General features: G+C 44.5%; 1 protein-coding gene across 9 annotated transcripts in view; it reads left to right on the top strand.

Annotated features, from left to right (window-relative positions):
* The window catches only part of MCPH1 (microcephalin 1), a 256,430-nt gene that overhangs the window by 7,109 nt on the left and 225,343 nt on the right, over nucleotides 1-23,978 (top strand). For all 9 annotated transcript variants that reach the window (XM_088793043.1, XM_074329290.2, XM_074329291.2 and 6 more), the window contains 2 exons: nucleotides 18,646-18,733; nucleotides 20,826-20,940. In XM_088793043.1, coding sequence (XP_088649169.1) covers nucleotides 18,646-18,733; nucleotides 20,826-20,940 — 203 coding nt within the window. The remainder of the gene's footprint in view (nucleotides 1-18,645; nucleotides 18,734-20,825; nucleotides 20,941-23,978) is intronic.

Here is a 23,978-nt window from a genome sequence, read left to right as displayed (position 1 = left end):
TGGGGTCTCTGGGATCTCGGCTTTAGTGGGTTAGTGGGAGCAAGAGAGGTCAAGTAGAAGTTGGGGGTGTGGAACCCTGATGAGGGACGGAGAGCTGGGGTGTACCTGTGGGGAGGTGCCGAGTGGAGAAGGTGATGGCGACGGGAGAACTGCCAGCGTATCTGTGACCGACTGGCCGAGCAGAGGGAAATGTGTGTGACGCAGCGGCAGCAGGAGGAGCAATCTGCTCGTGCAGGTGGCTGGGGGGGGGGGGGCGGGGGGGGCAGGCTGTGGGAGTGGTTGGCGGTTCTGCAGGATATGTGGGGTGGGAGCAAAGACGGGGCGCGCCGTGTGGACAGCCGGGCCTGCAGAGTGTACAGGGACGGTACCCAGAGGACATGTGGCATCGGGCCTTGTGGAAATTCTCCGACTGTCTGCTTTCTTACTGAGGAGACGAGATCGTCCTCTAAGGATGAGAGTGGGAACAGGGTTTAAGAGGTTTGAAGAGACGCATGAAATCGTTGTCCAGTTTCCTGCTTCGTTGTCAGCCAAAGCCCAGGCCTTCTACTTTGCTCTGCTGCTTTCATGTAAATACAGTGGTACCTCAGTGTTCGAACGTAATCCGTTCCTGAAGGCCCTTCGAGTTCTGAAATGTTCTAAAACAGCCCCCAGCCAGGCCTCAGGCTCTTGCACTCAGTGGAAGCTGCATGACATGTACGACTTCCGAGGCGTGTTCGAAAACCGAAGCATTTACTTCCAGGTTTGCGATGTTCGTAAACTGAAATGTTTGTCAACAGAGACGTTCAAAAACTGCGGTACCACTGTATACTCTAGCTTTCTAAAAGAGCAGCGTGACTCCTTTGCGTCTGCATTTCAGGGAGCACGCCAGTCTCCAGAGGTGTTTGTCATGTGTCACAGGCCAAGATAGTTGTAAAGTGGCCGCTGTCACATTTCCTACCTTGGACAGTCTGATAAGGGGACAGAGCAGGGACAAGACCAGAAGGCGGTCTGATTAGAAGATACAGTGAGTGCTTTTAGTGAGAATGTAAAAAGAGACTTACACCTTTTCTTCCTGTGTTGTACGCAATGGGGTATTATTCCTCTGTGGCTTTAGGGGCTGGGTCTTCAGTGGGTGTGGCCTTCATGTGACTAGTTTGGGAACAGCAGTCACAAGAAGCTCAATGACAAGTAAGGAAGGAAGATGAAGTTTTCTTTTTTCCTTTTTTTTTTTTTTTTTTTAAATTTTCACGTGGAAATGCTTCTGGGAGGTCTGTCTTGGATGTGCAGGGTTGTCAGCTGACCAGCACGTCCTTTAGCAAGGTTCTCCCTCCCATACAGGTTCCGTCTGGGACCCGGCATTGTGCCCTCCCGCCTGGTCTCTCGTCTCCCAGGGCCGGACCAGTGATCTCGCGTGGCGCAGGCGGTTTTGAAAACTCCAGTCTCACTGCCCCTTTTTGTTTAGAGTAAGATGTCCTTCGTTTTGGGTTTGTCTGAGGTTTCCCCGTGATTAGGTTCAGATGCTCTGTGAGTGATGTGTGTCCTACCCACAGGACACAGTGTCCATCTGCCGCTTAATGGTGATGCTAATTTTGGTCACCTGGCAAGGTGTTGGCTGATTTTTCCTCTGTATAATTGTTATTTGTTTCCCTTGAAACTAATAAGCCAGCTGTGGGAAGATAATCCTGCTCTTCATCAAATCTCTGTCTCTCCCTGCCCCCCATGTGTGGCGTCTATTGATGATTCTTGCCTGAACCAACCTTAGCTTTGATTCTTACAAAATGATTATTTTCCAAGTCCAGCACCTCCTTTCCCAGTGGTGCCCGGCCGTGTGCTGAAATGAAGAGCTTCCCTTCTCCATCCTGGTTGATGGATGGGTCAGTATCCATTCGTGGACTGCGATATTTTCCAATGGCTTGTAATCCATTACTGTCCATTTTTGACAACTTGCTAAGGATTGGTGTTGATTATTCTTTCAAGCATTTGTTAGGATTTACCAGTGAAGCCATCTGGCCCTGCGCTTGCTTTTGTGGAGAGTTTTTTGATTACTAATTCAATCTCTTGTTATAGGTCTATTCACATTTTATATTTGTTGTTGAGTCACTTTGAATAATTTGTGTCTTTCTAGGATTTGTCCATTTCGTCTAGGTTGTCTAATTTGTTGGCATACATTTGTTTGTAGTATTCTGTAATCTCTTCTTCACTGAGGTTGGTAATCATTCATTCTTGATTTTAGTAATCTCTTCGTCAGTCGAGCTAAAAACTTGTCAATTTTATCGATTTTTTCAAAGAATCCACTTGATTTTATTGATTTTTCTTTTTTTTCAAGTCTTTATTTCTACACTTCATTATTTCCTTCCTTCTGCTTGCTTTGGGGTCAGTTTGCTCTGTTTCTAATTTTTTTAGGTAGAAGATTAGATTTTTGATTTGAAATCTTTCCTCTTTTTAAATATGTGTTTGCAGTTAAAAATTGCCTTTTCAGCATTGCTTTAGCTGCATCTCATAAAATTTGGTATGTTGTGTTTTTCTTTTCATTTGTTTCAAAGTATTTTCCTATTTTGCAATTTCTACTTTAACCCGTTGGTTATTTTAGAGGTTCTTGTTTACTTTCTACATATTGTGAGTTCTCCAAACTTCATTTTGTTTTTGGTATCTCATTTTATTCTGCTGTGGTCAGAGAACATGTTTTTTATTACGTATTTGAATCCTTTTAAAGTAACTGAAACTTGTTTTATGCCCTGACATTTTGTCTGCCCAGTAGACTATTTGCATGGGCCCTTGAATTCTGTTGTTGGGAAAGAAATGTTCTATGCATACATTTTTGTTAGGTCTACAGTAGCTGGTTTATACTTTTTTTTTTTTTTTCTGTTTCCTTCTTGATTTGTTTAGTTCTGTCCATTGAGTGGAGTATTAAAGTCTTCAAATGTTACTGTTAAATTATGTATTTCTCCCTCCAGTTCTGTCTGTTTAGCATTTCTTTTGATCAGATGACAACAAATTTCCTTCGTTTTTCTTTAGCTGAAAATGTCCTTATTCCATCATCATATGTGAATAGTATTTCAATGGATATGCAGTTCCAGGTTGCCAGTTGTTTCTATTCATCCTCTTAAAGGTGTTTTCCCACAGTCTTCTGCCCCCTGGTATCTCATGAGGAGCCTGTAGTCATTCAGATCATTTCTCCATGCTAAGTAATGTGCCTTTGTCTTGCAGGTTTTTCTCCTTATCTTTGGTTTTCAGAAGTTTAAGTGCTTTTACATTTATTCTGTTGTCGATTTTGCTGAGTTTTTTGAATGTATACACTATTAGTTTTGGCCATTAGTTCTTCAAATAACTTTTCTGCCCCGTGTCCTTCTCTGTCTCTGGTACTCTGATTAGCTGTGTTACAGGGATGGGCAGTTGTTCTGCAAAGGGACAGATAGTGACTTTTTCAGGCTTTGTGGGCCATGTGGTTTGCATTCAAGTGCTCAACTCTTGTCGTGTGAAGGGAGCCGAGACAATCAGCAAACAAAGGGGTGCGGCTGTGTTGCAGGAAAACTTGATCACAGAATGTGATGGTGGGTCCGGTCTGGCCTGGGCCTTTGCTTATTAGTCCCTCCTGTGTAATACAGCCTTTGAAATTTTCCCGCTTGTCTCTGATGTCCTGGTTTTTGTTGTTTTTTCACTCATTTTTTTTTCTTGCCACATTGATCTTTATTCAAGTTCATTGACTCTTTATCAACTCCATTCTGTCATTAAGTCCATTAAGTAAATTTATTTCAGGCAATTTTCACTTGTAACATTTCCTCTTGGTTCTTATTTATGGATGTGTATTTTGGTTTTCAGCTGAGATTCCCTGTTATTCCTTTTCATATCTTTATTTACTAGTATATTTCCATTCCCTCACGGAGTATAGTTAACTAGTGGTTCTTTTATTTGCCTTGTCTGATAATTTCAGCATATTAAGGTTGGCACCTGTTGGTTGAGAAGCTGTTGTATTTTCTTGGCTCTTATGACAGGTAACTTTGGGCTGTATTTTGGACATTGTAAATGTTATGTAGACTCTGTTTTTTGTTTTTTTTGTTTTAAATATTGCTCTCAAGAGTATTGATGATGCTGCTTTAGCAAGCAGTTATTTTGTTTAGCTTTAAACTGTGACTGTCATTTAATCCTGTGGTGGCATTTGCTTAGATGCCTCAGTTCTTTAAGCCTTCACTGCAGGCTGATTTCAGTTTGCCTCGTACACATGCAGGCCGGGGCCAGCCAGCAACTGGCACTTATATGTTGAGAATCTGAGGTTCCTCTTCCCTGGTTCTTTTATTTCCAGGATCCTCGCCTCATTCCCTGGTGGCCCTCGTTACTCAGGCCCCTCCCCCTCATTCCTTTGGCCAGAAAGACAGCAGGTTGTTCTGCTGGCGGTTGAGTTGCCAGTCACCAGCTCTCCCGCAGAGATTGTCAGTATTACCTAAGGCAGAGACCCAGAAAATGGGGGAAAGCAAAAGATATTTTGCTTTCCTTTAAAATTTGCTGTTTTCATTTTCCAGTTTCCAAAGCCTTCTTGTAGTTGTTGGGTTTTTTTTAGTATTTCCAGAAGGTATGACGTATAGCTTATTAGGGTATTTATTTGTTAGAGATTTGATTTGTTAGGACTAAACACAAGTGGAACTTAGTATGTTCTCTTTGACGCAGGTGATGCTAGTCTAGTTCTTTTCCCTTTGTAAATTATTTTTCTTCCTGTGGACTCGAAGGTTGTTTTCCCTTCAAAGTCTAATACAGTGGTACCTCAGTTTTCGAACATAATCCTTTCCAGAAGACTGTTCGAGTTCTGAAACATTTGAAAACCGAGGCACGATTTCCCCATAGAAAGTAATGCAAAATGGGTTAATCCGTTCCAGACCTTTAAAATCAACCCTTAAAACTGCAAATTTAGCATGAATTTTACTATCTAATGATACCATAGATCCATCAAATTTACGGCATTCGTAAACTGACATGTTCTTAACGGAGACGTTCGAAAACCAAGGTACCACTGTAGTGTTTGTTTTAATGTCTCAGATTGATTCAATTGATCATTTCAATTCTAGGTTGGCCTTTCTGAGATTCGGGTCTTTATTTCTGGAAAATTTTCTTGGATTATAGTTTTAAATAGTACTTTGTTTTATTTCAGTGACTTCAGTTATATGTATGTTGGGCCTCCTTTAACTGCCTTTTATTTCAGCCATTTTGACCTTTTCTACTTCTTTCTTGATCTCACTTTTGTTGTTTCCCATTTTGTTTTTCAGTAGTCCTTATAATTTGGTCTTCATCTTTGACAAGATTTTTGTCTTCTTTTTCTTTCATGAGTTTCATCAACTCTTGTTTTTTTTTGTCTTCCTGTTTTGTTGTTGTTGTGGTTCTTACGTTTTTATGTTTATGATTCAAGAACTGTCTCGTGGATGGATGGATGCATGGATGGATTTTCCCAAATACTTTGACAGTATCTGATTCGGGTGTGAGGGTTGTATTGTATTTTACTTCATCTTTGTGCTCGTTGTTATGGGTGGGGAGAGGGGCTGTTTGTCAGCTGTAATGGTTTGAGTTGCATTTTCTTCTGTTTCTTCAGTAGTTTTTTGTGGCCATGGTCTGCTCTGTTCTATTCCCATTCATTTTACAGAAGGGATCCTAGTTTCGGGGCACCCCTCATGTCAGTTCTCTCTTGCATAGTTCCTTTCATGATAACGTCCGTGGGGAGGAGGGGAAGCCTTTGCCTTTTGTTTCTGTAGGATCCTTAGTAATTGTTTTCCTCTCAGTTCCTCCTTTTCCTTCGCTGTTGTTTGTCCCAGGGTTACCACGCTTCTTTCTATTTGATTCTCCCCCAGAATCCGCTTTCCGGAGCCGGCCACTTCTAGGCCTGCTCACATGCAAGCCCCTTCCCCGTAATGGGTGCTGTGAACCACTCCTGCTCTATATTTTGGCATTTAGTGCCGGACTTCCTCTTTATGAGACTTTATTTTACCTTCACCTGAGTCTTCCAGGCCTCTCTCTCTCTTCATGGAGTCGTAAGCCTTTTCTCCCCCCGCTTGCTGCATCCACAGATTTGCAGCTGTGTTGGAATTTAGATTGGTTTTCTCCTTATAGGTCATTTGAGCTTTGTGCTATTGTATGTGTGTATGTCTCTGTGTTGGTGAAAGCGTAGGTCACGTGTGTCTTTTATTTAAGTTATTTTTTACAGGAGGGTGTGAGGGAAGATTCAAAATCACGTAGCCATCATTCTTCCCTCTCCCTCATCTCCTTATGAATCCATTAAAATGGCCTGTTGATTTTTACCACAGATAGATCTCTCGTGGATCTTCAGATGCCCACGGCGTGACACACACGCCGCCCCTGCTCTACAGCTGTGCGTGATTCATCTCAGCCGCGCCCCTGCGCTGTCTGTCTTCTGGCCACTCTGGTCTTCATATGTCCTCAGCAGGCCTGTGTGTGTCCATATGTGCGACCTAGAATTTTGCCGCCTTTCCCGGCTTCTTCACCCTGTTTTGTGCTCAGCTCCTTCTTGTGGGTCACATTCCGAGGGTTTCTGTCCCCAGTCTGTAGTGGAGCCTCTTTGTTACTCTGTCTCCACTCCTGGTTTCCTTTGTGTGCTGTGAAAACTTACTTTCTTCCTTTGTCTGTTCTGTCTACCATCTATGTAATCATGGGTTTTGGTCTTTCTGTTACAACGCAGACTCTGTAAGTGCCACCGTGTTTGTCTTATTGTATGGTTGTGTTTCCACTTAGTATCTTAACACATTCCTGGCTCATAGTAGGTACTCAATAAATATCTGTCCCGACAACTAATGTGCAGGGTTGGGGGGCGGGGGCTTTCCCGACATTGGCTTAGAGGCATCAGAGAAAATGTCTCGGGGGAAGTGACGTGACCTACATGTAAAGGTTGTATAGGAATGTGAGAGGGGAGGGGACCGAAAAACAGACCTTTACTGAAAGTTTGAAGTTAAGGGAGATGCTTGGACAAAAACATAAAATGACAGGCATTCCTGTACTTAAATGAGGCCTGTCACCCACACTTTCTCTCCTAGTGTCCTGCTCTCATTTGCTGGTCTGTTCCCTAATTCCCTTTTTCTCTTGGTCCCCTCTCTTTCTGGCCCCACTTAGCCCTTGTCTCAAGGGGCTCATGGAAACTCTAGAATACTTTTAACGGAATCCAGAGGCAACCTCTTAAGTTCCTTTGAAAGTGAACTTAACTGCATTTTTAATACATGTTCTTTTCTATCTTATTTATTAGTGTTTGTTGTAATGCAATCAGATGTTAATTGTCAAATTACTGATTTTTAGATTTTCTATTGCTATGTTGAAAACATAAACTTTCTTTTGAATTAAATGTATTTGTACTTAAATGTGTATATTTTTAAAGTAAAAAAATCCTCCCCTAACCCACCTCTTGTCTTACCAGTATTTTCCCTCCCCTTTTCGGGGAAATGTACCATTGAGAATTGGGTACTTTTTCTAAGCACATAAGAAGTGAATACGTATATATTTATGCATTCGTATTTATATATACACTCATATAAGTAAGTCGCTTTGTTTTTTTATGGAATGCACCCTTTTTAGTTAACAGTATATTAGAGGACATTTTTCATGTTTGTACTACATACAGGTATATTTGTCTCGTTTTTTTTAAACATGTATGTGATCTTTTGTAATATATATATTAGTGATTTATATAACTGATCTTCCAATGAGTGTGACGTTTTTAATTTCTTCGCAATGAGAAATAGCATGACATCAACCCTTTCTGTGCATTACATTCTTGCAGATATAATAAGGCTTTTCCAAAGTGAACTTTTGAGGTTAGAGGGCTTGCATGTTTAAATTTATGTTAGATGCTGTCGAATTATCTTCTGGAAAGAGTGTGCCAATTTCCCTTCTTTTTAGCCGTGTAAAGAACACCTGTTTCCCACAAGCATTACTCATACTGTGAGTTATCCATCTTTTTTATCTTTCCTACTTTGTAGGTGAAAAAATAAAATTGATTTCATTTCCATTTCCTTGATTTTTTAGTGAGCTTGAACTTTCTTCAACGGCTCTTAGAGGTAACAGCCAAAGTGACCTTTCTGTGTCATATGTCTATCTAGTGTTAACTGCCAGTTTCCAGGCCATGGCTCATGTTTTCCACTGAAAGTGAACACTGCATATGAAAGGTCACTAGGTGTCACTAGAATACCATTTGGTTGGGTTATTTCTGGGAGTTTTCTTTTTAAGAACAGACAATTCTATAGCATAAAATTCTGACTTTCCCTTTGGACACTAGACATTTTTATACTGAAGAAAAAAGAAATAAAGGCGAAAGGAATAAAGGTCATCTTGACTGTCACCTAAGTTCTGTTGAAAGAAGTTGATCATCAAAGTTTCGTTTTTAAATAACCATCAACTGCCAGATGAGTTGGCAGCCCAGGTGCCGGGCGTTTGTTTTTGCCCGTTGGAGTGTGTGTTGCTGCCCACATGCCCCGTCGCCCTCTGCTAACCATTTCCTACGACACGTACCTCTTCTCGGGTTAGCACAACACAGCTGCCCATTACGTAGGACACTGACATCGAAACGTTCCCATCAGCAAACCCTCAGCGTCCACTCAGCCTCACCAGGTGTGCCAGTCACGCATTTTATAGGAAACAGCTCCACTTGATAGAAGCGCACGCAAGTGTCCTCAGTCTTTATCTCTCAGGAGTCATTCCGTGGCTTTCATGTCCGTCACTCGGAAGATCACAGATGCTCATCTATAGTGTCCCTCGGTTTGGGATGTCTGCTGCTGCCTCGTAAGAGTTGCTGAGCTCCGTCTTTAGTAGGCCTGCCCTGTAAGTGAGGAAGGGCTCTTACCGCTCCCTCCGTGTGGTGGTGCTGGTGGTGGTCCCCAGGTCACGTGCTTACGCTGCTGCCTGCCTCCTCTCCCCTGGAAAGCGAATAGCCCCCTCAGTTAATGCAGCTTTTTGAGGGGAGGTACCTTCAGATTATGTAAGTAACTGTTCCTCGTCACACTTTACATGTTCTATGCACGTGCGCGCGCAGCTTCCGACTTTATGCAGTGGGTTATAATCCATGACTGTGACTTTCTTTTAATGTTTCGATTGTCCTCGATCGGCCACTGGAAGCCTGTTCAAGTTGACTTCTGTGGTTTCACACGTTTCTCATCATTCTCTGAACACTCCTTTTCTCTCTGGCACAGCACTTTAATGCAGACTCACCTTGTACTTTCACTGTCCCAGCCCTGATTCAGCCATTTTTCCAAGGGGCTCTGGTTCCTTTCAGTGGAAAAATGGCATTTCGAACCCAGAATCTGGGTGGCAGGTGTGCTCCCTGCTGCTCCCACCCCTCTTGTGGACAGTTAGTGATAGACGTGTGCGTGTATGTTTACTTTCATAACCATCGTACAGTGAGTGAATCAGTGAGATCCCACTGACACGTGCAGTTCCAGCCCACATCCAGGGGGGTCATTCTGGTCCTCATCCCCCGTTAGGCTTATTTACAGGGCTGTTAACCAGATGGGTAGGTGGCCATCCCCTCCACACGGATGTCCCCTCCACGTCGCCCCACAGACGCCCTCTGCTCACCTGTCCCAATTCGGATGCTCTGTGGGTGCCCCGCCCCTTACCCCGCCTGGGCTCCACTCACCCTGCAGGGGTGCCCCCTTCTCCAGCTCCAAGTCTTCTCCCTAGTTTTCTTCATTTTGGAAAATATGGTTATTTTCCATAAAAGTGGTTATTTATGTTAACATGTTGAGTTTATGATTGTTATTTTTAAATGAATTAACAAATACGTATTTTAAGAGCTGCTCCATATTAATTTATGTTACAATAAATATCCACAGATATAACAAAAAAGCTTTTTGAACTCCTTGAAATTTTTTAAGAGTGAAAGGGATTTTGAGCCCCCAAAGCCTGAGAACTGCCGCTTTCCAGCTGTGTCTGTGGTCTCCACGGCCCGGCTCGCACCGCACGTCTCGCTCTGCCAGGTGGGTCTGCCAGGTGTATCTGCACGGTGGATCTGCACAGACGCATCCCCCTTCTCACCTCAGGGAGGCCTCCAGGTCATCCTGTCCCCGTCAGACGGTGGGCACCTCTGTTGTCCCAGTTTTGGAAGAGGCAGTGGGTGACAGCGATGAGGATCAAACAGGGCTTCTTGGGGAAGACCCAGCACGGGCTTGGCGTCACGCACTCGGGGCTGGGGTCCGAGGAGCTCCCACGTGGGCAAGGTGCCTTCCCTGCCAGCTTATGACACGTGTGCCTGGGTACCGAGCTTGCCAAGCAGTCTTGCCATTTCAGATACGTGGGGAAAATTCCGTTTCAGCATCAAAGTCTCCCCTCAAACGCTGTGCCGCGTTTACAGCAGCTGGGAGGTGGCAGAGGCCCCGTCCTTCCCACCCCACTCTGCAGTGTGTCTGAACTGGAGCACCGGCCACAGTGCTCTGGATTTAAAGCCTGATTTCAGTCTTCACAGAAATATTTGTGATAGAGCAAGACACGTGTATTAGGATTGGAGAAATTGTTACAGAGGCTCATCAAACACTAATATCAATTGACCCTATTTTTATTGCCCTCGGGGTCTTTATACCCTGGGCTCGTATCCTGATTCAGTCCAGGGTGGAGTTGGTCAGCCTTTTAATGGCAAGTCCAGAGCCCCTGCACTGTGGCTGGGGCCCCTAGTGGGGGCCATCGGGGTCGGTGTGGCCGGGGCACAGTGGGGGCCCCCCCTGGGGTCAGAGTGGGGGGCCCGCTAGGGTCAGCATGGCTGGGGCAGAGTGAGGGTTCCCGGCATCAGCGTGGCCGGGGCAGAGTGAGGGTCCCCAGGGTCAGCGTGGCTGGGGCAGAGTGAGGGGGCCCCCGGGGTCAGTGTGGCCGGGGCAGAGTGAGGGGGACCCCCGGGGTCAGTGTGGCCGGGGCTGAGTGGGGGGCCCCCGGGGTCAGTGTGGCCGGGGCTGAGTGGGGGGCCCTCGGGGTCAGTGTGGCCGGGGCAGTCAGGGAGGGGATGTGGAGGAACCCGCAGTCTCAGGTCCGTTTTCCAAAGGAAGGTGGTGCTCAGGGAATGTGTTGCCTTTCAACTGCCTGCGTGGTTACCGTTTGGGAAGGTTTTAAGTCTGGCACAGGGCATCCTCTAGTCTGAAGGTCAGTGCTCAGGGGTGACCAAGGGTGGGCACCGGGCGGTGGCGGGCCGTAGGGCCTCAGCACGCACAAAGTGAGGAGAGGTCGGGGACGGCGACCTGCAGAAGGGTTTGGCAGCAGCAGGCCAGGCGCTCTCGGTGACCTGTACATGCCGTACTGCTCGCTGTTGTCTTTCCTTCAAATGCCCTGTTCTCGAATGGTCGTTAGCTTCTTCCCTTTCCTGCAGCCTTGGTCAAATACCCCCTCTTCTCTGAGTGCTTCACAGGGCAGTAGCGGGGTGTACCTGCCGGCCAGGCCTGCACTGGCTGCCACCTGTGACCGTCGCCTGGCCTGCAGGCTCAGTAGGTGCTCACTGTCACAGCCCAGCTGCCAGCCCTGTCTGCTGTCTGTCCGCTCCCGAGCCCTGGGCTTCTGCCTTGTGCCAGCGGGGAGCCGTGTGACTGGCCCGCTGAGTGAGGTGTGTGCTTCCGAGCTGGAGCCTTCACAAAGGGCGTTCGTGTGGTCTCCCCTTCGTGCCTTACGTGGGGTGATACTGGGCTGACCTGGCTACTGGCTAGGGTTGGGGAGCGGGTGATGGGTGGCCTCGGCGTAGCATGGGTCCAGGCACCTGGAGGGCCTTCCCTGGGGGTCACCGGGGTCGCGGGTCCCCAGCAGGCTTGCGGTGGGAAGTGCTGTGTTCCTTAGCTCTCAAGGGAGGAGGTGCTGGCCGGCGTGGGGTTTCCCTAAGGGAAGCGTCACACACACTCCTCTCTCCCACCTGCTCTGAAGTAGCAGCAGTTAGAAAACCAGGGTCAGAAAGTTGGTTCTGGTTTTAGGGGCATCTTTTGAAGCACTTTTCTTCTTAACCACTAGATGGGGGCATAATGTTATCATTTCACATCTCGAAAGAAAAGAAGAAATCTAACTGGTGAGCTGTTTTTGTTTATTCAGTGGATTTTGAGTGAGCACCTAATAAACCTGGTTTTGATTCAGTGGCTTCAGAATTTCCTAGGCACACTGACGCACGGCTTGTTTGCACGTGTGCAGTGACATGCTACCATTAAGGCCACCTGCTTTTTCATGGGGCAAGGTGACGGCTAAACCCGAGGAGACTGGAGTCAGGGAGCGTGTCTCTAGGCAGCTTCCATCTCACCCGACGCGTGCGTAACCTGCTGGAACGCTTACTTCCTCCTGGGGGCAAGTGAGCAGACCCTCCGAACTGCTCGCCTGGGGCCCACACGCACGTTACCCGACTGCGGGAAGCTGCTCCCCAAACTACTAACTAGTCTTGTAAACTTGGGTCGGTGATCTGGGCACCTCACTTTCCTCAGTTGTGAAATAGAAAGAAAACTACAGCACGTACCACCTGGGTTGGTGCGAGGCTTCTCACGAGCTCACTGCCTGTTTTTAAATCAACAGTTACTTTATTTTTTTCTTTTATTCATTTTTTATTATTAAAACAACATAGTGATTAGACATTTATATACCTCACAAAGTGATCACCCCAATAAGTCTGTTACCCATCTGACGCTGTACAGTTATTGTAATATTCTTACTATCTTCCCTATGCTGTACTTTTTATCCTCATGACTATTTTTTCAATTATAGTTGACAGTCAATATTATATTAGTTTTAGGTGTACAGTGCAGTGGTTAGAAATTTATATAATGTAACATGTGATCCCCGCTTAAGTCTTGTGCCCACCTGGCAGCGCACATAGTTGTTACAGTATTACTGACTGTATTCCTCCGGCTGTACTTTACATCCCTGTGACTGTTCTGTCACTACCGAGTCCTCACCCCTTCACCTTCTTCACCCAGCCCCCTGACAACCCCCCTTCTAGCAGCCGTCAGTTTGTTCTCAGCATCTGAGTCTGTTCCAGTTTTGTTTGTTCATTTGCTCTGTTCTGTAGATTCCACATATAAGAGACGATCCGGTGTTCGTGGGTCTGTCTGACTTACTTCACTCAGCACAGTACCGCCTGCGTCCCTCCAGGTGTCGCAGGGCTGCCCTCCGTTGTAAGGATGAGCGTGTCCAGGGCCGTGGTCATGATGACGGGATTATCCTGGTTCTGTTCATCTGTCTCTACCCAGAGCCTTCTTCGCCACCCCCTCTTTTGCTGTTTTGTTGCTTGTGACCGTGGGAAATAAGGGACAGTTTGCTCGAGTGAGGAGGAGCTGGTTCGGTGCTGCGCAGGGTAAAAACTGGTAGTGAAAGGACCTTTTGGAAAACGCGGCATTAAGAAACATCTCTCCTGTCCTCTTCATCCTTCCTCCCTTCACCTCTTTCATTAGATCAGTTCTGCGCACCCCTTAATGATAGACTTTCTACAGGCTTGAGCGATTAGTTTGGTTTTTTAAGTCAACTTTATAAAAAAGTGTAACGGACATTAAAGAAGTGTAATTGACGTAAAGTAACATGTACGCATCTTAAGTGTACCGTTCACGGAGTCTGGACTAATGGGCACACCCATGTTACCACCACAACCAAAATAGAAAGCGTTTTCATCACCCCAAAAAGGCCCCTTGTGTCCCTTCGCAGTCGGCTCCCCTGCCGCCTGCCCCCACCCCACCGCAGGCAGCCCCCCGTCTGGTTTGTGTCACTAGATGAGCTGGGCCCCTTCTAGGGCCTTGTCTCAGCGCAGTCAGCCAGTGTGTCCTCTCGTCCTGGCTTCTTTTGTTCAACGTGATGCTTTTGAGGTTAATCCATGTTGTTGCATGTCTCAGTAGTTTCACTTTTTATTGCTGTGTCGTGTTGTATGGACACAGCCACACTTTGTTCATTCACCTGTTGATGGGTGTTTGGGGTTCTTACGAGTGAAATTGCTGGGAACAGTCATGTTTTTGCCCTTACTTACATACTTTCATTTTTGGGGGGTCATTACCCTAAGTGCTTCCGAGGTGGTTTATCATTTGACATTCCTACCAGACGTGTATGATGCTCCATTTGCTCCACATCTTCACCAACACTGGTCAGTCTTCTTCGTACCTGTCAGCCTTTCTCGTGGATGTGTGACGGTGTCATGTTTATTTTTTGGTAACAGCTTTTTGAGATATAATTCAAACACCATAGAGTTCAGCCATTTGAAGTGTACAAACCAGTGTGGTTTTTAATATATTCTCAGAGTTGTGCAACCATCACCACAATTAGTGTAACACATTTTTATTACCTCAGTGTGAAAACTTGTACCCTTCACAAAACCCTCCTTACCCTCCAGTCCAAGGAAGCCACTAACCTACTTCCTGTCTCTGGATTTGCCGATTCTGGACATTTCATAGAAACGGAGTCATATAATACGTGTGCAGCCTTTGTACCTGGCTTCCTTCTCGTAACATAATGTTCCCAGGATCCATCCATATTGTAGCTTGTATCAGAATGTCATTTCATTTTGTGATCATAGTATGTCGTTGTCTGGATATATCACGTGCATCCATATTATGTATATAATTGGCCAGCATTTTCCCCATTCTGTAGCTTGTCTTTACACTTCCTCAGCAGTATCCCCTGAAGCAAAAGGTTTTAATTTTGATGAAGCGCAGTTTATTTTTTGTTTGTTTCCTGTGCTTTTGGTGTTCTTTAAGAAATCATTGCCAAATTCAAGATCATGAACATTGATTCCTATATGTATTTTTTTCAGAATTTTACAGTTTCAGCTCTTAACATTTAGGTCTCTGATCATTTTGAGTTAGTTTTTGTGTGTGGTGTGAGGTAGGGGTCTCATTTCATTTTTTTAATGTTGATACCAGTTGTCTCAGCACCACTTGTTGAAAGATTATTCTTTCCCCAGTGAATTGTCTTGGCACCTTTGTCAAAAAAGAGCCATAAATATGTGAGGCTCTCACCTGGTTTTAATTTGTGTTTCCCTGACAACTAGTGCTGAATGTCGGATAATACGCTTAGTGACTGTTTGTGTGTTGTCTTTAGTGTAAATTGTTTGCTCATTTTTTAAAAATTGGGTTTTCATCTTCTTGAGTTGCAGGCAATACTACCAATTTTTTGGTCAGATGTATGTATTGTAAATATTTTCTCTCAGTCTGTGACTTATTTTTCATATTCCTTATTGTGTTTTTCAAAGCATGCAAGTTTTTTATTTTATCCAGATTTTCATTTTCTTCTTTTGTGCTTTGTGTATTTGATATCCTATCTGAATATCTTCAAAATCATGAAATTTTCTTTCATTTTCTTGTAGTTTTATAGCTTTATGTTTAGTTTCTGTGATCTATTTTGAGTAATTTTGTGTATGTGTATATGTACGGTTTAAGATTAGGTCAGAAGCATTTGCGTCGCTACAATAACGACATTGACTCACTCAGAAAGTGTTTTTTGAGTACTTCCTCTTTGCCAGGCATTGGGGTTACTCCTGTACCTAGACAGGAGTATTGCCTACCTTCAGGGAACGTCCTTTCTAATGAAGAAAACACATTTGACAAGGGAATGAGGAAGGAGCCGAGGTACTTCTTGGAGTCGTGGCATTGGAGTTGGGGAGGAGAAAGGCAGGACGGCACGTCGTGCGTTCTGGGATCACCAGGTCGTGGCCTGAGGCAGGAGATGCCAGCGGTGTGCTTGAGGGTCTGCAAATGGCAGTGGCGTGGATCTAGTGAGAGGAGAAAGCGTTGAGCCAGGTAGACGTGCCCCTGTGGACCCCGGCAAGGGGTGTGCATTGCGTGTGTGTCTCCGTATTTGTCCTCACGATGTCCTGTAAGCGCCGGACCTATGCATGGGGTTGCCGGCTTGGTGAAGCTATGGCCGAGCCACAGCAGCTAGGTTTAAACAGGTCCCAAACTGAACTCGCTGTCATTTCTGCTCGAAACGTCTTTTTCTAGCTTGGTTTATGGTGCCATTGACTCAGGATACATAGTTGGCTATTGTTGTGAAGAGCCCCCCACAGTAAAGAGAAAATCAGGCTCATATGCGAACAGTGGTCCCTTAAGCAGGCCCGTAGGCAGTCACGCAGTGGGCACTCTTCTGTGCCTGGTTTCTTTAGCTCAGCGTCACATCGGTGAGACTCACTCATGTTTTTGCAGCTACGTTAGTTCACTTTCACTGCTGTCTGAATACACCCAGTTAACTTGTCCACTTCACTGCTGGTGAGCCTTAGGGGTTCCCTGCTTTCCACTCTCCCAAGGAGCCCTCCTGTGTCTCCTGCAGCCCGTCTCCCACCCGCCACCCCTTGCCTCTGGCAGCCACCCAGCTGTTCTCTGCATCTGCGAGCTTGGTCTGTACACACACACACACACACACACACACACACACGCATTTTTTTAGATTCCACATATAAGGAGATCATACCATACAGTAGCTGCCCCTTTCCCATGGGGGATACGTTCCAAGACCCCCCCCCCCCCAGGGGATGCCTGAAACTGCGGACAGTTCCAAAACATATATACACTTATGTTTCTTCCTATGCATACATACCGTCGGTAAAGGTTAAAAGTTAGGCACAATGGGAGATTAACACCAGTAATTAATAATAAAATAGAACAGTTATAACAATATACTGGAATGAAAGTTATGGGAATGCGGTCACTTGTTTCGGGGTCGGGGGTCCCTGGCTGAAGTCCTCATGTGACCTCAGTGCTTCCTGGCGCAATGTGTTGTCATCAGTCGGAACACGCTTCCTGTTCCTGTGTTCCACCCACACATTTAAAGACTTTTACATTTAAACTAAATAGTTATCACACACTGTGGCCATTACTTTTGCAGTTTGAGGTGCAGTAGCAAAACTAGCGCGGGTTTCTTTTTCCTTCTTCACAATTTCACAGGTAGAAGAATTTGTTCTTAGCCACCTCAGCATATGGTTATTTTTCCTTATAAAGTCAACTTTTACCTTTCACTTACAGGGAGCACTTTACGCCTGCGGCATTTCCAAATCGCCTGCATCACGACTCTTGTGCTTTGGGGCCGTTATTAAGTAAACGAAGGGTGACCTGAACACAGCACCGTGATGCCTCGGCAATGACCGGTCACTGAGGGGTTACTAATGGGTGGGGAGGGACATGCTGGACGACGGGATGAGGCACGTGGTAACTGCAACCGTGGAAAAGCGAAACCTCGGACTGGGCGGCTACTGTACTTGCCTTTCCCTGTCTGACTTCACTGAGCATAATGTCCTCAAGGTCCATCCGTGATGTCGCAAATGGCAAGATTTGTTTTAAGGCTGCATAATATTCCATTGTGTATCTACTAGATCACAATTTCTTTATCCATTTATTCATTGATGGACACGTAGGTTGTTTTCGTGTCTCGGCTGCTGTGAAAAGTGCTGCATCACGTCTGCTTTAATAGGAGACAATTGCATTGTCATGTACTTCTGCAGTCAAGGTGTTGGGACAGCACTTGTCATTTAGCGTTAATTCTATTGTGTACTCGAGAGACTGAGAAATGAAAACAAATAACGTCTTCGTGTTATGATACAAACAGTTTTAGACCGACCCCTCATGCCCTGCAAGGGTCTCGGGCCCCAGGGTCCTTGGACCCGACTTGGAGATTCATTTCACTCCCCTGGTGATAGCACTGGTGGCAGGTTGCTGCGCCATCTTCCCGACTTGTTTTAAAAGGAGAAATACTTTATCGCACTGTGTATACCACACACACATTCCTGAAATTTCCTTTTCATTCTTAATATATTTCAGAGCTTTCTGTATCGATATGGACATACTTGCCCCATTCTGTTTTCACTGTATTTGGTTATATTTTCAACTAGCATTTGCATACTAGTTGTTGAGCAGTGATAGTCTTATGAAATATAGTCAGGTGTACTTACGGGCTGTATTTTAAAAAGACTTTTTAACGGATAAGTGACATTCTGTAAACATGGGAGTGGTAGAAGAGTTTTGATCCTGATTGGGGAGGGATGAGTAAAACAATGTAAAACTCCTGTTTCGGTAACATGAATGAATTAGAAGAGGAGAGAGACTGTAGAGAAGGAACATTTAGAGAAGCATTGTGATTGTTTAGAGGTGAGCGGCTGAATGCTTGGAAGTCGGTCACGGTCAAGGGATTTCCAAGATAGGAAGGGAGGTAGACGTTACTACGGGGGGGGGGGATGACGGATGTTACTACAGACTGGTTATGGGGGGGGGGAGTAGCTGGGGTTGCCCACCTGGCTCTCTGGGGTGATGGTTGTCTCTTAATAGAAACACACGAAAAGGAGAACTTCGTTTTGGAAAAAAGCTATGCTTTCTGGCCTGAGTTTCTTTAGGACCCTTGTAGCTCTAAATTACTCATTTTACAGCCGGTTTACCCTTAAATTATGCATTTAATGGCATGTACTTACACCTTTCTGAGTGCTGTGCACTGGTCATTCTGAAGTGTGGTACAAATCTGAAATTGTTGTGTGAAAAACATACTTCCTTTACGTGCCTCTCACTTCTTTTATACTTAAAGAACCACCATATCGACAAAATTTTGGAAAGTTGAATTTATATGGACTTTATTTGGTAATATGCATACTTATTTTGAAGACATGTCTATTAGAATGGCCTGTGCATGGATTTCTTAAATTACTCACTGACACGTGCAGACTTAATGCTGCGTGAATATAACAGAAACGTGCTCATCAGATGACTCCCGTTCCTTCCACAGATGCAGGACGGCAGGAATGCACGTCGATGAATCACTGTTCCCTGCCACTAACACTAGTGAACACTTACCGCGCCTGATGAAAAAGAAAGTAAGTGCAAGTTCGGTATGGACAGTGGTTGTGAATTTATTCATGCTTGTTTGTTGTTGTTGTTCTTAGAAAATAAAGCTTTTAGAAATATATTCGAGAGTTGTCTTAAGTATTGCTGTTGATGGTACTGTTCTTTCCACGTACATTCATCATTTAGCGAGTTAGAGATTATTTTATGCTACGAATACTTTGATGTAACTTGCAAGCAATGGAAGGGGCTGTGGTTGGCCAAGAGAAAACTACAAGTTGCCAAGAGACAAGCGAACACTCAGGTCCTCCTGTAATTACTTTAGACTGCAGGTTGTTGGGTCTGTAATAAAATGCCTGTGTTCTGTTTAGCTGGGGAATCTCGAAATCTGACACAGATATCCAAGTGTGTAGTTATATATTTACAGAAAATCTGCTGACAAAGACAAGACAACTGTTTTCGTTTGAGGTCTCATTCACATTTGGGCCTTTGAGATTTTTATTTACTTCAGAGTCTTAATTGCGACTTTGAGAGTAAACTAGCTTACTGTGAAATGTCAAAGTCACTGTGTGTTCACATGAGAATCCCCACTGGAGAGAAGATTTGCAGACTTTCTCCACACTGAGTCAGACAGACTAGAACTGTACATTTCCTGTAGATTACAGAAGAAATTTCCTGTGGATGTTTCCAAATTTTCTGCCAATAGTAAATCAGGTATCTTCCTTACCTTTCATCTCAGACAAGCCGGAATTTGCCTGTGCGCTGGTGGGTAAACTTCATGCTCCCTGCAGACCTTCTCATCTGATCACGGGTGAAGTAGAGCACTCAGCTGTTCTACCCTTCTCTGATATGCTGGGCAATAGCTGTGTCTATCATTTTAAAAATATTTTAAACACATCAGTAGTACAAGCATATTTTCATTGTAGAATATTTTGCAAACACATTGTAAAACATAAAGCAAATGTGTCCCTTGACTTCCCTTTCCTCAAAATAAGCAGTTTTCAGTTTGACTTGCTCCTTGCGGATGGGATAGTCAGTAGACGTGTGTCACTCGTGCACGCGCACACACGTTTTACACGGATGACGACCGTAGGTTGCTTTTCCTTCTTCAGCAGTATGCTTTGGACCATTTCATGTCAGGCTGTCTAACTGCCTCATTTTCCTGCAGTGTATTATGTGGCGTGAATGTGCCCTTCTTGGATTCACGTACCCTTAGATTGTTGTCGATTTTTATTAAGCAAGCACGTTGTCTGTGTGACATATTTGAGTTTATTTCTCCAAGTGGGATATCTAGAAATGAAATTACTGGGTCAAAGTGTGCATACATTTTTGTTTGAACAGTTCCACTGATAGTGTACAAGAGCACTGCTTCTTGATACTCTGACTGGTGCTGGATGTTATTAATCTTTTTAGTTTTTCCTCATCGGGAGCATTAATGACGACTGCTCATACACTTCATTTTTTACTCGCGCCTAAAAGCATTCCCTTTTCCAAATGCAACTGCAATTTGAACCTAACTCCAGACCTTACTATTTTGGGTTCTTTGAGGCAGTTGTCTGCTTTGCTCTCCCTCACTTGTGCTGCTGCCAGCCTGACCCTCTTACCTGCTGTCCTTCAAACATCCCATGTGTGTTTGGATTTTAGCGCCATCATGTTACGTGTTCCCTCTGAAATACACTCCACCCAGAATGCACCCACACCACTAGTTTCTGACTTCTATAGGGCTTTGGTAGTTATAACAAATTGCTTTTATGTTTTATTACTATGTCACGATTTCTTGTGTGGCAGGGAGATAACGTGAGAGTAGCAAAAATAAGGAAAAGGAGACTAATTTTGTTTAAGGACTTTCATGGAAACCAAGAATGCTGGGACACTGAAAATGCCTCAGAAAACATAGCTACTTGTACAGCCAGCGTTTCATTCAGTCTTACAATTCTGTCCTTATTTTTATAGTTGCATAAAATGAAATAAACGTTACCAATGCACGTAGAGTGCAAAAAATACCTCTTTCAGAAGGTTTGATTATTAGTGTTAGAAAAGATACCAAAATGTACATAGAAGGGTTCTTTTCCTGTCTTACACAATTGCAATATTGTATTAATATTTATGTTCTTTTTTGCACAGCGTAAGTGTATGCAGCCCAAAGATTTTGTTCCTAAAACAGCAGAAAACAATAAGAGACTTCAAAAGAAAATTGAGAAAATGGCCAACGAGCTGCAAAGGCAAAAAACAACTCTAGGTAAGCAGAGGAAGGCAGCATGAGCCCCTTCATTGGTGCACACACACCTAGTTTAATTTGCCTGGTGACTGGTGGCATCCATGATGACAAAGCTAAGGCGGGCTGCAGGGGTTCTGGCCTAGGAGGAAGGAAACAATATAAGTGGCCTAAGGGACACCTGGCAGTAGCTGTTATACGGCCATGCAGTTGAGCTAATCACTCAGAAAGTCTTCTGGTTTATCGAGGTATGATTGACATGTAACATTACGTTAGTTTCAGGTGTACAACATAATGAATAGATATTTGTATACATTATTAACGTCTGTCACCATACACAGTTGCAAAACTTGTTTTTCCTTTTTTTCTGATAATGAGGACTTTGAAGAGGTACTTTCTTAGCAAGTTTCAAATATTCAGTGCATTATTATTAACCATAGTCCCCATGCTGTACATTACCTCCTCGTGACTTACTTATTGTATAACTGAACGTTTGTACCTTTCGACTCCCTTCACCCACTTGAGGCCTGTCCTCCCCCCCACCCAACCCCTGCAACCACCAATCTGTCATCTGTTTCTATGAGTTTGGGGGTTTGTTTTGTTTCAGTGTTCTTCATTGTTTTGTGTTTTAAGAGTCCACATATAAGTGATTTCATACGGTATCTGTCTTTCATTGTCTGTCTCATTTTTCTTAGTATAATCCCCTTCAGGTTCATCCATGTTGTGTCACGTGGCACAATTTCACTCCTTTTTATGGCAGAATATTTCATTTTATATATATGTGTACCACATCATCTTTATTCAGTCCTATATTGATGGACATTTAGATTGTTTCCATGTCTTGGCTATTGTAAATAATGCTGCAGTGAACGTGGGGGTTCATGTATCTTTTTGAATTAGTGTTTTCATTTTCTTCAGTTATATACCCAGAAGTGGGATTGCTGGATCACCTGGTAGTCCTAGTTTTAATTTTCTGAGGAACCTCATGCTGTTTTCCATAGTGGCTGCACCAATTTACATCCTACCAACATATGGAGGGGGTTCCCTTTTCTTCATATCCTTGCCAACACGACTCTGTTGTCTTTTTGATGATGGCCATTTTGACAGGTGTGAGGTGATAACTCATTGGGGTTTTGATTTAAACTTCCCTGATGACTAGCGATGTTGAGCGCCTGCTGGCCGTCTGTACGACCTCTTTGGAAAAGGGCTGTTAGATCCTCTTCCTATTTTGTAATCAGATTGGAGTTTGTTTGTTTTTTTGGTTTTTTTTTTTTACTAGATACACTCTTTTAATGATTTAGAAAAATACCTTCGAATGTCATGAAACTGTAGTACTTGATGCGTTTTTGGTATTTCTCTTTTGTCTTTGTCACCTGTCCTCTAAATTCAGTATTTAAGATCAATCCTGATACATCGTTGATACAAATAAGCAGTTGCTGTAACTGTAATGCATAGCATAGGAATAGGGAACATTAATTCCTCTGGTTGCTTTTTTCTCTTTTAGTCTATATTGCCATGTTGCAAAGTCTCTGCTCTGTATTTTGAAACCTTTTTTATAGAATTATGAAGCATTATTTTAAATCTGCCGTGGTAATGTAACAGAATTGACTAGAGCATTTAGCACGCACAGTGCTATCCCTTTCACTTGTTTTTGTGCTCAGTCATCCCACTATCTGAGAATCGAGCCTCTCTCTCTCTCTGTCTCTCCCCCCCACCCCCCACCCCCATGCTGGCCACTCCATAGCAAGTCCACACTGTCTGCCCAGCCATGCTGCTCCAGCCAGAAACATGCACGTCTCCTGGGCATCTCTTCCCTGACACACGTTACCCATCAGAACCCTTAGCCCCGCTTCTGAAATGATTGCCTGGCTCCTCTCTGCTCTCTTCTCCAAGCCTGCAGCATCCCCCGGAACCATTGTAGCAGCTCCTTGGCTGGGTCCTCTGGGCAGTGTCCTTAGGACCCATCCCCATACTGCAGTCAGAAGGCAGGTGGACACCCCACTCAGGCCTTACTGTTTCTCAGTGACATCCTACGGAAAACGCGTGTAGGAGGAAATCCTATAGTATTTCCTGTGTCCTGTGACCTGCCACCATGTCCAGTCTGATCTGGCTGCCCCTGCAGCCTCGAGTCAGCCCTGCACCCGCCTCTGTCATCCTTGGTATTGTGGCCACTTGGGCCTCCTTTCTGTATCATGATGGTGTATTTGAAAAGAATTTGGCAAAACAGTAATGATAGATACAAAATGTTCTCTGTTTACACTACATTTATAACAGAAATCGCCTATTAAAAACTACAAATATAAGGTATTAAAGATACAACTAGTGTCTGTCTTTGTATTAAGAGAAGTGCGGTAAGAGTAGTTCCAGCCCAAGGTTTGCAAAGGAGAGGCTGTTGAATGATTCTCGGTCGTCTTTTATTGAGCAGGAGGGTGGTCAGAGCCCCGAAGTTCTCTTTGCGCACAGGCCAGTTAGGGGTTCTGGAAAAATGCACAGTTGTGCGCCCATCGTTTCATGGCCCAAGTCCACGTGGGTCTGTAAGTCATGTGCTGAGGGTGGGGCCAGTGCTTAGTGGTGGCTGTTTCTGAAGCAGAGTATTAGCCGTGTCGTTGGGGCACAGCTTTTTCTTTACCCATCTTAGGTTCTCAGCTGGGGCTCTGTAACAAAAGTCAGATTAACAAGAAAAAAGTACAAATTTATGTTTTTTGTGACACGGGAGCCCTCATAAGGAAATAAAGACCCAAAGAAGTGGCAAAACTAAGTACTTATGTCCTACGTTGAGCAAAGAGAGGTGATTGTGGAAAAGTAACTGAAATATGAGGAGTGAGCAAGGGAAGCTGAGAGTTGTGTTAACAGGTCTGTTTGTACAGGATTCTCGGAGTTGACTCCATCTCTGGTGGTGAGAATGTCTCTCCTCCTGGTGGAAGGAGGGCTTGTCCCACGGGGGAGCTTTGTCTCCCGCCTGTGGGAAGAAAAGGGGGTCAGAGCGCCCTTCTTGCACCTGCTGCTTGTTTAATTGCCTTTAGCTCAAAGTAATCCTTGTGCCACAGTGGTGTGTTTGTTTG

The sequence above is a fragment of the Rhinolophus sinicus genome, chromosome 16 (genome assembly GCF_057876585.1).
Source record: "Rhinolophus sinicus isolate RSI-liver-muscle chromosome 16, RSI-T2T, whole genome shotgun sequence".
NCBI lineage: Eukaryota > Metazoa > Chordata > Mammalia > Chiroptera > Rhinolophidae > Rhinolophus > Rhinolophus sinicus.
This window is presented reverse-complemented; position numbering and strand designations above follow the sequence as displayed.